The sequence below is a fragment of the Bombus vosnesenskii genome, unplaced genomic scaffold (genome assembly GCF_011952255.1).
Source record: "Bombus vosnesenskii isolate JDL3184/JDL3185 unplaced genomic scaffold, Bvos_JDL3184-5_v1.1 scf7180000016261, whole genome shotgun sequence".
Taxonomy (NCBI): Eukaryota; Metazoa; Arthropoda; class Insecta; order Hymenoptera; family Apidae; genus Bombus; species Bombus vosnesenskii.
In genome coordinates this window covers 3,848,174-3,862,917 of record NW_022884330.1, presented here as the reverse complement: position 1 = coordinate 3,862,917, position 14,744 = coordinate 3,848,174, and the positions used below count along the sequence as shown (strand labels likewise).

At 44.4% G+C, this 14,744-nt stretch overlaps 1 protein-coding gene across 3 annotated transcripts in view; it reads left to right on the top strand.

Annotated features, from left to right (window-relative positions):
* LOC117241607 (Krueppel-like factor 6) overlaps window positions 1-14,744 on the top strand; it is a 284,714-nt gene that overhangs the window by 69,937 nt on the left and 200,033 nt on the right. Inside the window, exon 1 of one of the 3 annotated variants that reach the window (XM_033507473.1) lies at window positions 1,703-2,049. The exons of the other annotated variants lie outside the window; for them this stretch is intronic. Within the exon in view, the coding sequence (XP_033363364.1) occupies window positions 1,981-2,049 (69 nt within the window). The 5' untranslated portion in view covers window positions 1,703-1,980. Of the gene's footprint in view, window positions 1-1,702; window positions 2,050-14,744 lie in introns of those variants that run through there. 3 annotated transcript variants of the gene reach the window in all.

Genomic DNA, 14,744 nt, shown 5'->3' with positions numbered 1-14,744 from the left:
ACACGGTCTAAATTAGGTGACCGGTCTAAAACTCGCACATTTTCCTACAGTTCTTCCGAACTAGCTAAGAACCTAGTAGCACGAGGAATTTTCTTGTTCCTTTATAGCCCGAAGTGCAAAGGAAAAGTCGATGCGAGATTTGTACGCGATCCATAATCTTCTCCTAGTAATTTGCCTAATTTGAAAAGAAAAGGTACGTACGGAAGTTGGAGTTTGATTCGCAAATGCAGTAGCTACGGAAATTATAGGAATAGCTTTTATTTCCAGAAGAACGCTATATAGATCCAAGGAACGAAGATAGAAAACGTTTAACTGCAGTCTAATATCTCGTCGAAGAAAATGAAAAGGGGAAGAAGTATCTCAGCAGAGATGACAAAAATGATCCAATGGAATAGTACTACGATACTGTAAATTTCGGCGAAACATTTTCTACCTGGAAAATCAGGGTTCAGTGGGATCATTCTTCGTTCGAGACGTGGTCGAGGGAGTAGCCGAGATTAATTACCGGTATCTCTTATTCGAGAGCGTGGCTCCATTAGATTCTAGGTAAGAATCGCGTGGTAGCATAACAGAGGGAAACCGAGTAGGCGATGGAAGCCGAAGCAGAGTCTGCAGCGTAATGTAATCAGGATAGCCGGGCTTCGTTGCGCCTTGTGTCTACCTTCACCTAGCCCGCCGGCAGCAGGAGAGAGAGAGGGAATTCATTTGCATATTAATCTATATAATTAACTGCCGCTAACTAATCGCTCGCGTTTAATTAACGCGCTGCTGTATGCCTCTGCTGTTCGTTCTCCTACTTCGTTTCGTCGTCGTGGTTGTTGTCGTGGTTGTTGTCGTCGTCGTTGCTGCCGTTGCTTTTGCTCGTCTTGCACGATCCGTCGAGTTGCATTTGTTCGTGCGCGGCGAACAGCACGTTCCGAAGTGTCGTAAACTCGTGCGGTCCTGATTAAAGGCCGTTCATCCCCTAGTCGATGCTCGACAAACCCTTTTTCTTCGCGCATCTCGCCAACAAAATATAACCTTAGCGTATAATAACGCGTTTAACGTCGGCATACTGGGCGTACGCCGCGATGGTGATTTTCTTACCTGGTGTTCGCTCGTTAAAGGGTCCCATACCGGCTTGTTTTTACTTTGACCCGCCGCGCCACTAGCATGCGATTCGACGTTAAAAGGACGTGTCTCGCTAATGCTAGGTCACAGAAGCTCGAACGAAGCGCGATCGAAGATTCTATTGCTCGTAAGAACTTTGTGGGCTAATCGTAATCGTCGCGCAAAATTGATCGTTTGCTTTTTTTATGTCCCTGATAATCAGGTGTTTATTTTGTACAAACAATAGGATGAATTTTATATTTGAATATACAGAGACTCGAATTTTTTATATTCGATAACCGATACGCAACAGGATAACGCATAGGCCGCCTAATAACTAAGCGTCGCGCAGCGCTGGAAAATCGGAGAATCGCACAGGTATCGGCAGAAATCTTAAACCGGTACGCGCGGAACCGGTAACGTGATCACGGAGCGCGCAGGTGTTGGCTAAGCGTGTAAACACGCCACGTTCGTAGACCGCAAGAAAATTTTAAAGGTCGCGCGCGACGCGACTACGCCTTCAACTCGAGAGTTCTTCTTCTTCTCCTTCTCTTGCTTCTTCCTCAGTGCCGTATGCCATCCGTCTTTCGTTGTTGGCCGTCGCGTCGTGGCGTAGCCACCAGGCCTCCTCGAGGATCATAACTAACCAACCTGCCGGTACACGGAGTCGTTGTTTATGAAACTCGGCTGCGTTACAACGTCGCATCTCAGTGGTCGGTATTCCGCGACAATCCACGGCGGAAGCCTTCTGAATATTTATTACGTGGTCTCGCTCGAACGTGAAATAGGACGATATCGGTTCATCAAAGCCCGCCTCGGGAACGATCGGTGAACGTAGCTCTTCGGAGCTGCATTATTACCGATTCACCGGTTCGCCGAAATTACGAAGGGATGCTGGCTGCGCGGTATCTTCTGCATCACCGAAATGTGATCGACATTGTTGCGCAAGTGATGAACGACGTAAGTGTAAAGAGCGTTGATAACGTTAAAAACCGAATTCGTACGAGATCAGCAATTGTCCTCGTATTTACGAACAGAGAGAATCGATGAACTTTTCCTCGTTGCAAGTATGCAGAGACCCTATCACCGGTTATTTTCAACGATAAGTTAAGATAAACGACAATTAAATTACCTTGCGTTTAGCGTCGTGACCAGAACCGTGATTATTGGGATTTGCGCGACGTCTGTTAAAACCGGTTAGCACGCAAAAGGGGAAACATCGAGTGCAGTTTGACGTATGGGAAATCGCGGCGAGCATCGCAGACACCTTCTTGATCATGTGCGTTGTCGAAAACAATTAAATTCTTTTTTTTTTTTTAAGCGTCCTACCGGTCATTTTAAAAGCTGCTGCATTCCAACGAGCATGCTTAAATTTATACAGGCGTAGCCGGCTCCGACTCACTTTCGTGATAATCCTTCAACGTGCTTAAAACGTAGTTTACGACCGCCCCACCTCGCCGCGGCGCTCATTAAATCACGATGCAATTACATTCTTCGCCGTACATTATTGTGCTTCGTGATTCCCCAGTGTTGGCGCATTAAACGGAACGCGTGTTTAAAGGCGAATGAAACTGCATACGTCGGTGTGCTTAATTATACACGGAGACATCAGGGAACGACCCATGGATTCCGATGATTCCGGTATCTGGTTTCGCATACCGTCTGACGCGCTAACCATTTTTTAAAGGCGTGGCCGGACATATCATCCTCTTGCATACGATCGAAAATCAATAACCGACGCTCGGCTGCTGATTTCCCCTTGCAATTATAGCAGCGTCGATGGCGTGAAACAACGAAAAGGAAAAAAGTCGTGAATCTTACGTAAGAGGTGGGAGCGTGTACGCTGAGGACGCGGACGCAGCGTACGCGTTATGCAAATGCACGTCGTTAGAAGCGCGCGAACAATGCCACAATTGACTGTTGTAATAAGCTCGTTTAGCGTATCTGTGGATCGGTATCGTGACGTGGGTTCGCTAGCGTGTGTCCACCTCTAATTCCCCGATGGTCGGTTGCTCGTTTACGCAGTCGTTTCGCGCGTCAAGCGAAATGTGTTCGCTCATGATCTCGTGGAAACGCTAATCCGTCTTTAATTCCTTTATAATTGTAGATACGCTGCCGGTCGTACGTACTATCAGAAATCTTAAGGGGAAATGGGTCTGATCGCGTAAAGCTTTATTTTGTATTTCTTCTCCCCCTTTTTTCTTTTTTCTTTTTTTTTCTTTACAATAAATAACGATTTATAAATTCGTGACGTTTAGATTGGATTAAAGGTTCTGTGAATATTTTGATTTACGATTGGCTCGTTAAGTATTGCGAGTTGCAAGACCTGGACACTTTAAAGACTTCATTTTTTGAAGCATTTTTTTCCCCCTTTTTATTAAACTTCTGCTGATTTCCTAACATCTATTTACACACTATCGTCTTTCTGTATGTTACGTCTACCTATCTTCAAACGCTTTACCCACATCTGAAATTTTCACTTTCCAATCGTGTTCTCGTCATATTTAGAAACCCTCGCGTCGTTCGCTTACATAATTAGTCCGATGGCGATTAAGAGGATTACGCGCATAGCACGAGGAAATTTGCATACATGTAATCTTTGCCTGTTTTTTACGGGTACGTAGTACCGATGGTACTTGGCGTTTTAAGTAAGTGAGCAGAGACTTGTGGGAATGCGACTGATGAGGTGATTACAGGCTAATTCGCGCTAGACATCGCGAATTTTCTTCGCGTATCATTGTGCAACGGTCATAAAATTATAAGGAATGAAATTATAAGTATTCCCGTTTGCTTTCAGCTAGTCGTAAAATAACATCGTTTCTGTACTGTTACTACGCCCATACCCTTGAGTCTTCTTTCGCAATTAATGCATCCTGGCAATTTCCACAGGTCTTGGAGTTCCTTGGAAAATCTCGCTCGTTTCGATTCGTCATGCATCGGTAACAGTAATTAAAACGTTTTATTATCGAACGTTAGGGACGTTGTAAAACGTGAAAACTGACCTTTCGTTTTGTTACATTTGGTAAAACAGCTTTACTTTTAAGAGGTTTAACGACCGTTTAATGATTTTTATCGTTAATTGCGGTTTTCAACTCTTTTACGAGGTCTGTGTAAAACTGTTCTTTCCTGCCACTTTTATCCGTTCGTTCGTTAGTTACGCATATTTATTTCCATCATTATTACGGCCTCTTTCACGGCTACAGGTGTCTGATTTGGAATATTAAATACTTGATAAAACGGCCGCTATTTCTCAATGTTCTAAATTAAAGTAGAAATCAGAATCGAAAGTGAATTTCCTCGCAGATACCTACTTACGGTTCGATAATCGACGCTTTGATAATCGATAAAAGAAAATTTGATTTGTCGTCGATTTTGCAAATCGAAGTTCAGAGTGGAATTAAAACACGCGACGATTACGAAGCCGACGTTACTCGAGTTAGGTACGTCGAAAGGATGAAAACGATGGAAGGATCTGTTTGAGATCGGGCGTCATCAGTGGTTACAAATGATCGCTGCCAACGTGCTTCATCTTCTGTCGTCAAACGATCACGATTCTCCGTTTCGTGTTTCGCGCAAGGAACGCGACTCAGACCGGTCGTTGGCTCTTTTTTTACGCGTAATTTTCAACCTATCCACTTGAAGCGGAGTTAGTGCTATTAGGGTAGACAAGTTACTCGAGAAATGGCTCTTTCGGTGCTCGCCGAACGGCATTCTGATTCTGATAAACGTTCCACTCTGGTATCCGGCACGTTCGAACGAGTAATTAAATTGATTGACCGTTCGCTGCTGTTCACTCCGACTTGGGAATCGTCGTGCGTCCAGTTAGAAGTCCGATCGAGGCTGCCAGCGAGTACAAAAGGGCCGATGGGCTTAATGTCGCCATTACCGATGCTGATGAGTCCCCTTCGTTACGAACCAACCCGTAAATCTCAAGCAAATGTTCCTCTCTCAGCCCTTTCCACGGCTTTTTGCGTTTCTTTCTAGCCGTCCTTTCCCCCCTTTGTCCAGTTCGGCGAGCGGAGCTAGTTCACAATAGACAGTACAGTCTTATTGTTCGATCTTGAAGAGGATCGTAAAATTGCTGACAGACTAGACAGTATTGGCTGGCAAGTTGGCGGCGGTATTAGTCGCGAAGCAAGAGAACTACCATTAGGGGGTAGATAACTTAAATTATTAACCGATTGCGAATCGTTTTGCAGTCAAAGTATCTTTGCAGCGAGGCGAATGTGGTTTAATTGGTTTTAGTCTTTGAGATTGTAAATACGATAACGTAGAACATAATGCGGCTGTGTAGAATGACGGTAGTCGCGTAGATTAATGGATTATTAAGTTCGTTGCTTGAATACCAGACGGAGAATCTGTAACGATTAGTGGATATCACCTGTCTTGATCAGACTTGGAAATAAATAAGAGTCGCGCCGCTATTACATGCTTATGTACTTTATTAAAGTATAATCGAGTTGAGTGGCAGCTACTGGGGGCACTTGCCGGTAGCCAGGTGTTGTTCCAGGTAAAGCGTTACTCGCTAGGGTTCATGGAAGGATCGGTTACTTCCGGTATTTTTCTCGAGAACTAATTGATATGAATATCACGGTGTTCCGCTACCAAGTAGTATCCGGCACCTACAATAAATATCAATAAACAATGGCATAAAGGGGAAAGACACTAAAACCAGAATAACAAGAAAAAAAAAATTAAAAAATTACACCTAAATTACACCTTAACGTGAAATACATACTCTTAGCAAAAGGGAACGATCGAAGTCGAGGCGCAAGACAGCAATTTTCCTACGCTCTTTTGCGGAGAATAACCGAAGTGAAAAATGATCGTTATACACTGTAACGACCAGTGTAAAGCAATTAAGTAACTATTGCATGATAACGGGGCTGGTCGAAGAAAAGAAATCGTCGTCGACTTTAAAACAGTTATTCGTCGAGTCGTTTATCCGAACAGCGAATCTGGTGTATCTTATCGATCCAGATCGAGGGATCTTAATCGGGTAGCCCTTTGTACGGACGTAGTATCATCGTTATTACACGAATTTCGTTCGGATGATTTTTATAATTTTCAGATGGACCAGGGTCGGACTAAGGTCGGTAATTGTTCAACAAGGACTGTTGATCGGGCTAATTAGATTCGCGATAATCGCCGGTACGGCGTTACGAAAAATTGAATGTATCCAATGATTACGAGGGGCCGACCCGCCACTTTGGGGCAATAAACGACATGGATTCGTGACTCGGGGATGCCCGTTTACGATCGTGAATTCGGCATTAAAGGCAATAACGCCCACGCTCTCATATCCGCCTCGGCCTCGCGGTGCGGGTATAAAGATTGCGCCTTAAAAGCCACCAGACGTATCTTTATCCGCGGTATTGTTCAAAAAGAGAAATTACGCGCGTGTGTGCTTCTGCGAAAAGTGATCCACCGTTCATCCTTTAAATTTCCCTGCCCCTGATTTTACACGTCAGCATTCCAAAAGAAAAAAAAAAGAAAAAAGAAATTACGTGCAAGAATGTCTCGACCGAGTTTTGAACAATTAATTCGAAAGTATGTAGTATATATAGTATTCCGAAAGTATACAGTATATTCCGCGAGCGTTCCTTCAAAGTGTTTTTATACGAGGTCGCGTGAAATAGTCGATACGCGCAAAAGGCAAGATAAGAGAAAGGATGGGGGTTGACCTACGACCCTTTAACGAGATGCGATCTCATGGTTCGTTAGGGGTTCCCTAGAGAATAGAAGAAAAATCAGGATTCGTTACGTGTCGACGAGACGGGAGAAAACACGCCGATACAGGAAATTATGCAGGGTTTTTGATTCTTTATTTTCTATCGGTATGGTAAGTTGGTTTTTGTTGGCGGTAATTGAATCTTTTTGGAACAAATTGCACGATGGAAATATAATAAATCGTAGGTAAGAAATACCTCGTAGGAAATATCTTGTGAAAGTCGGTTGAAAGTTAGCGGTGAAAATATTTGTTGCTTTGGCAGTTGCGAAAGAATTATGTAGACGATCGTATGTCACGCGTTATGGCGTTATACGTCGTCAGATTATTGCATTACGGCGATACGTTTGAACTTTAAATTAGTTGACCTCTTCGAAAGAAAAGTCTGGATATTAAAAATCGCTGATCGTAACGATATCGCGCGAACAAGCAATACACGTGTATTCGAGAGATTCAAGGGACAAAAACCATAATCGTGCATCGACTGTCGCGAATGCTACTCGCTTACGCGGACCAGCTCGTGATATACACGTATGTATTTATCCAGTGGAGGAATCGAATGCTATCGGTCGGTCGAAGCGGTTAAGGCCAAGGTAATTGCATTGTACGCGGTTGTTCTTTCAAACGCCAATCACCGGCGACAAAACGTTTGTCGCGGCGAGGCGAATCGCATTTGCGGCTGGACGGCGCCGCTCTTAAAGCCGTTCCGCGGTTCTCCATCTCGCCTGCGTCTCTCCTTCTGCTCCTCTGGCATTCGTCTCTTCTACGAACGTGTACGATCCTTCGACAGTTGCGAAACGGTCTCGCGACGTCACCGGCTTTACATTCGAAATCGTGCGTTCTGTTCGCGAGAAACGATCCAGCGATCTCACCGAATGTAAATTTCGCTGCAGAATTTCCGAGCGTTCGCACCGAGTGTGTAGGAACTCTGATCGGCGAACAGAGTGAAAAAATGAACGATTTACGCGTCAATAAACTATCGCGCAGTTTCATTTGCGCGCGTCGTAATCGTTCGTAAAAACAGTTACGCTTCCGGTCGGTGATTTTATGTTTTGTCCGGGCAACGCTGAGAAAATTTCTCGTCAAGAGTAGAGCGTAGTTGGCGCTCGTCTCTTGGGTCTTTCTCTACGAGATCTATCTTTCTCTCGCTACCGAAAGAAGAAAAGAGAGGGAGACGACGACGAGCGGAATCAGGTACAGAGTCGTGTGCTCCATGCTTGTTGCTTGGCTGCGTTTCAGTCGTTCTGAAAGGGGAGGAGAGACGGTATGACAATCACGTAAATGCTCGGATACGGACGTTGTCTGGTCCCGCGCGTAGATCAGAAGGCAGCGGCCGCGTTTGTGCCTGCTGAACCGATCCGCATAAACGAATAATCCGTTAAGTCTTCTTAAACATCCAGCCTTCGTCATGAATCGGTGATTCAATTAGGAGGCCGCAGCGATAATACCGCGATATTAGTGGGCAGTTTTCTGCGTGGATTAACTCGCCTCTTATATCGAAGCGGACAGCAACCGGGCCGCGAGCTTAAAGGAGGATAACTTGTTTCCATAAAACGAAGCAGGATACCGGTGTCCCTGTTTCCACGTTGAACGCTCGTAAAGCATTCGGAAATAACCGTGCGCTACGGCCATAATTTCTTCTCTGTTTCAAACAATATTCCTGATACTTTAAATTCGATATATGTATACGCAATGAAAACGATACATACGACGGTTGGAAGTATTAGACGAAACTGCTTGTACGACGAGGCACGGTCATACGATATTAGGAAGAATATAATTTGAGAAGAAAGTGACAGAATTTGTCGATCGACTTGGCAATTCTAAGGATATTTGTTCACTTTGTTTTTCTTGCCTATCCACCTAACCAACGTGTTTTCTTCGGTACTCGTCCTATGCACGAGCTTCGACAGGCTCTGCGCCGTCGCGATCGATACCGGTTGAGAATGCGAGCGACCGCATCGTCGATGGGGGCATATATGTACCTGTAAGAAGCTGGCGTAGGCGGTTGGTAAGCCGCATTGACGTTACTTAACCACTTAGGTTACTTACGGCCGGTGCTGTTATTGTCGAACGTGCTAATAGATCGGCGGCTTCCATTTCTTCGGTAATAATAAATTATCAAGCCTAGCGGCCGCGTGTCGTAATGCGAGTAGGCTCGTGCCAATGCCTCGAGTTTGACTGGAAGGGTGAACCACCCGAGCGTGTGACAACTCGATCGATGTTTGATCGATTGTGCCGTGTACGAGTGGAATAAAGATATTACCACGATAGTAACATTATTTTTTACTGCATAAGTGAAATAGAATATTGTAATTGCTCCGAGTTAAACAAGCTGAAAAAGAGTCCAAGTTGTTCTTACTCTTACGTAATGAAATTAGAAATTAGGCTATAGATGTTTTCATAGCGACGTATTCGATACTTTTATGCAGTACTATCGCGAGTAAAATAAGAAAGTTTGCAGTTTCGGTATCAAGTTTAGATAACGTGGAATCAGAAAATCCTATGCTTGTATTCGTTCGACAAACGAACCAGGAGAATAAGGAAACGTACGAGATTCGGTATAAATCAAAGCTTATATGAAGCCATTAAACCGTTTTCATTGCGGTCGGTAGAACGTTGTAATATTCTTAATAAATGGTGCACACGAGAGGAAGCGAGACATCGCGAAGAACTCACGTTGGTTTTATGGCTGGCTCTCTTACTGGATTGGTAATTTCATCGATCGAAAGCCATCCCCTACGAAAAAGGAACGTTCGAGAGACGATCTCGTCCTTTCACTATCCACGCTGTTTGGCCTGTGCGAAATAAATAATTGACTTTTTTTTTCACCGGCCTGGCCGATGGAACAGAAGCGTCACGAGCAAGGCGAATAGTTGTAACAGCGTTGGGTTTGACTTCCTCCTTTCGACTCGCGGGAGAAAGTCATTGTTGTTCGCGGTTTCAATGAAGTTTAAGTAACCGACCTCGACTCACAGATATATCATTGTACCTTTGTGGCGCCAAGACATTGTTACACCAACGCGCGCCGCGGTGGGTGTGCATTGTTTTATAGGAACCCGTGGCACGAACGCGAAAAGTTCCGCCCTGCTGGTAAAACTCGCCAACACCTTTTTGTCCTACTCTGTAATTACAATGTAGAGGAAAAAGAGAGAGAGAGAGAAGAAACGTAAAAAGAGCAAAAGCAGAAAAAGGCAGAGAAAAACTCACGCGATGAACTCGTAAAATTCGAGCCGCCAACCGGTTAAGGAAACTTTTCGTCGGCCTGTCCGCGATGTTAATAGCCGATATTAGTAATAAATTACGAAAAGTACATTGTAATTATACGCGAGACCCGCTAAAGATTCGAAATGATTCACGATCCCACGGTACGGCGCCAGCGATCTTTATGTACGATCGTCGCGATCGTATCGTTGCTTTTAATTTTTTCCGAACGAAAGTTAAGACGTCGTTAAGACGAATCATAACGAGCCTCAAGCTTTGGTAGTCCACTTTCGTAGTCGTGTAGGACAGGTTTGTTGGACGGTTCGCGATATTTAAACGACGAAGAAGTCTGCGATACGTCAAAACGTAAGTACATAATCTGGTAAATGAGATCGCATCGGTCGTGTGTCCGGAGATCGTAACGAGGAAAGTATTTTTCGTTGCGTGGCTGCGGCGATGGACCACGCCAAAATGATATCGTCCGTCTGGTCGATTCAATTATTACCATTGCAATTATTTTCGTTCTCGCATCGTGCAACACCTGCGATCGTAAAGCGATCTTATTTGCGATTAATAAATTTTCACTGATCGCCTTCGTTCCGTTCCATTTAGGGATAATGTCGATACTTGGGCAAGAAAATGTTGGTACTTTGTAAGCGATTAATTCTGGACTTGTTCGAACAGTTCATGAACGTTTATGCTCTTTGTACACGTGTACGTGCCATTTACAAACAGATTTTTGGACATATTTTAGGTAATCTTCGTCACGGGTGGTCCACGATAATACGTGGTTATACTACTGAAACAAGTTGGACCGTGCACAATTTCGTCATTCCACTAAGGAAAAGTTCTTAAATAATTAACTTCGTTGAATATCGAACGCGGTGATTTATGTAACCGAAAATTAAGAAGATTTGATCGAAGCGTATAAACGATTAACTGTTTCTTAGATTCAAAATGTATCTGGATAGGTTTCGCGATTAAATTTCCAATCAAGAATGTTTCACCTGGAAAATAAGAAATACTATTTTTTTCCTTAGTCCACCAGAGATTAATGGGTTTTTGTAGACGAAGCAAACGATGTCTGACTCCGATCCAGGATGAGCAATCTCGGGGAGACGGTGTCGATGGATCGAGTTACGAACCGCTCGCATTTAACACGAACCCGATCGTGATTTTAACTTTTATTTCGAGCACGTTCCGCTGGTGTAATCCAAGGAAACTCGTGCAGCTTAATACACGTACGAACACGTACACACCGAGTCTGACAACACGTGCCGTGTTCTACTTGCATGATCCGGCGCGATCGCTCTTGCTCGGGCGAGATCTGCATTTAATCGGTGTTCGCTTTTACGATGTATCTTCTTTAATCGTTGCACTGTCTGTAAAAAGACGAAGATGAGGAACGATCGAAAAATTACATCGTTCGAGAAAACAAGCGATTTCTATAGAGATATCAAAGACACGTTGTAATAATTCTCTCCTGATAGTCACGAATTTAATCAGCGGTATCAGAGAGAGAGAGAGATTTTTTAATTTGTCGGTTGCTTCATTTACGAATATGCGGTGCTAATCAGCCGTCAAAACGGAGGTAATAACTGGAGCGGCAAAGAGAGCAGGCAATTATTATTAATTACAGCGTGTAGCCAGGGGGAAGATTGACAGCTTCCATATTTAAACTGAAATCCCCTCGTTATGTAATCGCGCGAGGCGGCTAGCTTCCATTACACATATATATACCTACGTACAATATGTTGCCGCGCTGACAACACGTGCCACACTTCTGCCGCATGATTTGCGTTACGTGCAGGCGCAAAGATTTGCCGAGTATTATACGTAGGAGAGGCTCGCTCGACCTGCCGGCTTCGTGGTTGCTCTCCCTCGCTTTCGTGCCTGCAAATAGGAGCCTGGCTGAAACTTTCACTCAGGGGCCGTGGCGGAAAAAATCTTTCCACCGTTCTACTGGGAAAACGAAAACCCGCAAAAATCGTATTCTAGCAACTGTTGTTCATCGTAGTATACCTTTAGAAGGGTGAAAAAGCACGAGTGTAAAGCAAAACGAAAGTGCGATTAGGTTTGTGAGAAAATGAACGTGCTCGCAAATGTAAAACACATTGGTACACGCACTCGTGAAATCGTGAAAATCTGTTTTGAGAAAAGTAGATTTATATCTCCGAGTCCCTCGAGTCTGTACATTTTTCTACTGTATAGTCTTTTGTACGTTGACGCGTTAAACAGCGTGCCGACCGATCAGCTGCTTTTTTCCTCAAATTAATTATCTTTTTCTTCTTCACGGCTGGCGAACTTCGCATTTCGAAATTTGTAATTAAGTCACCCTGGCACGCGCCTGTTCCTTGCTCGAGCGTCGCTAATTACCCGTTCGTCCTCTTCCATGGTACTCGTGCTCGAGACGAGCGTAAAGCGAACGAGCGTGGATGTACGCAACCGCGTTCAGATGCTTCATAGATAATTGGCGGGGCCCTGGTTCCCGTATGCAAATCCTCTCGAAACTGAATCCTTATTCTCCTTACCGATAAAAATGTAATTTCTCACACCTTAATCGAGGTATTCGATCGTATCTTTTCTTTAAACGCAGACACTGTCAGCCTTGGCGAACTTAAAATATTTTCCACCACACACGACGCGTGTCATCCTTCGCACGAAAATACATAAACGCGTCGCCCGCGAAGTAATTAAAGTTTCGCAACATACGTAAAGTTAAATTTATTAACAGCGATTAAATTTATTACGAAAACTTTGCCCATCCACATCGAGTGATTCTCGTGAAACAATTTTCACCGAGGACGTTTAACGTTGGTGCACGGTGGTCGATTATGGATAGCGGTGAAAAATTCAAGTGCCGCGATGCCTAACGGATGTAGTTACACCGGGACAGGTCGAGTTATTTTAACGAATGTAATTATCCGGGCGAGTCGTCCGATTATAAGCGTACGAAACGGTCGGGCGCATCCACACGGTTGGGGGGCAGTTCTGGCCATTTCTTAGCGACCATCGCGCAGCGTGATCGTATCGCGGTCCTAGTATTAGTACGATGATATATGTCATCATTATATCCTCCTTATTGCGTTAACCGCATCCTGTGATTTACGTCCCAAGGACCTGCTTCACTTCCGTTCTTTTTCTTTCGTTTTACGACCCGTCCCGTTTCGCCAATGACTCAACGTTTGATACAACGTGCCGATGCACTGCCACAATGTTTATGGCTTTCCCTTCGCGCATGCCGTTCGTCTTTTTTCCTTTTGATACCGTGTGATTTATTATCTTGTCCACGTGGGCGGAGTAAGCGAAAGGGGAAAAAGTCGTCGTGCTCTTCCTTTCGAACAACGTACCAAATGTAACGCGGAGTGTCTCGCGACGTGACCGAGAAAAGCGACAGTCTTGCAGGACGGAAGGTTTGATCCGATGAAACTCTAATTCGGTGTAACATTTGGAACGATCCTGCACCTTCTAGGAACAAGAATTCCACATTTTGCAATTATTTTCTCTGTGTTTAAAATAATAGCAGATTGTCTTCTCTGTGAATAACAAACAGAAAGTCTGAAGAAACGCTTCCTATGCGAAAGATTTGTTAAACCGAAGAATAGTAGGTTAAGAAAGGATTCACAGAATCGTCAGAGTTCTGTCGGACAGTCACGGAAGACGTCGCAACCTCTGAATATTCGTGCGGGACATCGTACCGGTCGACTGTTATGGAAGATGCGGCGAGCCTCATGCGAATCACATCGTGTACGCGGATAGCGGTAGTGCTCGGCCAGTAAACATCGAGAATATTGGTATAATATGTAGATCTAAGCATGTACGTGGGTTGTCGGTAATGCCCCCGTAAATCAAGTCCTCCATTGTTTTCCTTCATTGAATGACCCGAGCGTTGCCGCACGGTAGTCTCGCGCATTCCATATTTCTGTTCGGGATATTACCGGTATTCCGGTATAAATCTTCGCGTTTCGTGCATCATCGACTTTCGTATTGATAGTCTCCAGTCGATCCGAATCGATCGCGTTTCAACGTAGCCGGCTAACAGGTGCAGAATTCCATGGACGAAACGTTTAACTCAATCACGCAGTCTGCTCTCTTTACGTTCTACCTTTTCTTCTTGCAGTTGAACGGCATTGATGGCTGATCATTAGTCAGTGTTTACGGTTTCAGACAGATTCGTAGTAGTCAATGCCAATAACGTTTGGAGTTCCTAGAGAAGTTGCGTATTCCAGCCAAGTATGGAGCTATTAAGCGCTGTGGGAGAGCTATTCGATTCATTGTGCACTTTGTCTGCGCTACTATTAGCAATGAGATCGAGTACACGTAACAAATACGATATCGAGTTCGTCAACGGCTTTGTTCTTTCCTCTGAACGTTCGAAAACCGGTCGAGATTTACGACAAGGTATCAGGGATAAGTTACACCGGAGATCAACCTAAATTTCACGAAGGATATATTCTTGCATCGTGATCAGGATAACGAAACACGTACCTACAGCGGTCTACCGGTCCAAAAACGTTGGAGATCTTCGATGTTGTTCCTTGAAAGAACGAGACGCGAAGATTGGGGGCGAAATCGGATTAACGGGGATCGGCCGGTGAAGCGGGTGTCCATGGCGCGATGTGAGCGCGTAATCAGCACGGTTCGACGATTAATGTTATAAATATTCCGCTAATGCCCGTCCGTTAGGTAAGCGTTTCACCTCCTTATTGCTAACAGCTGCATA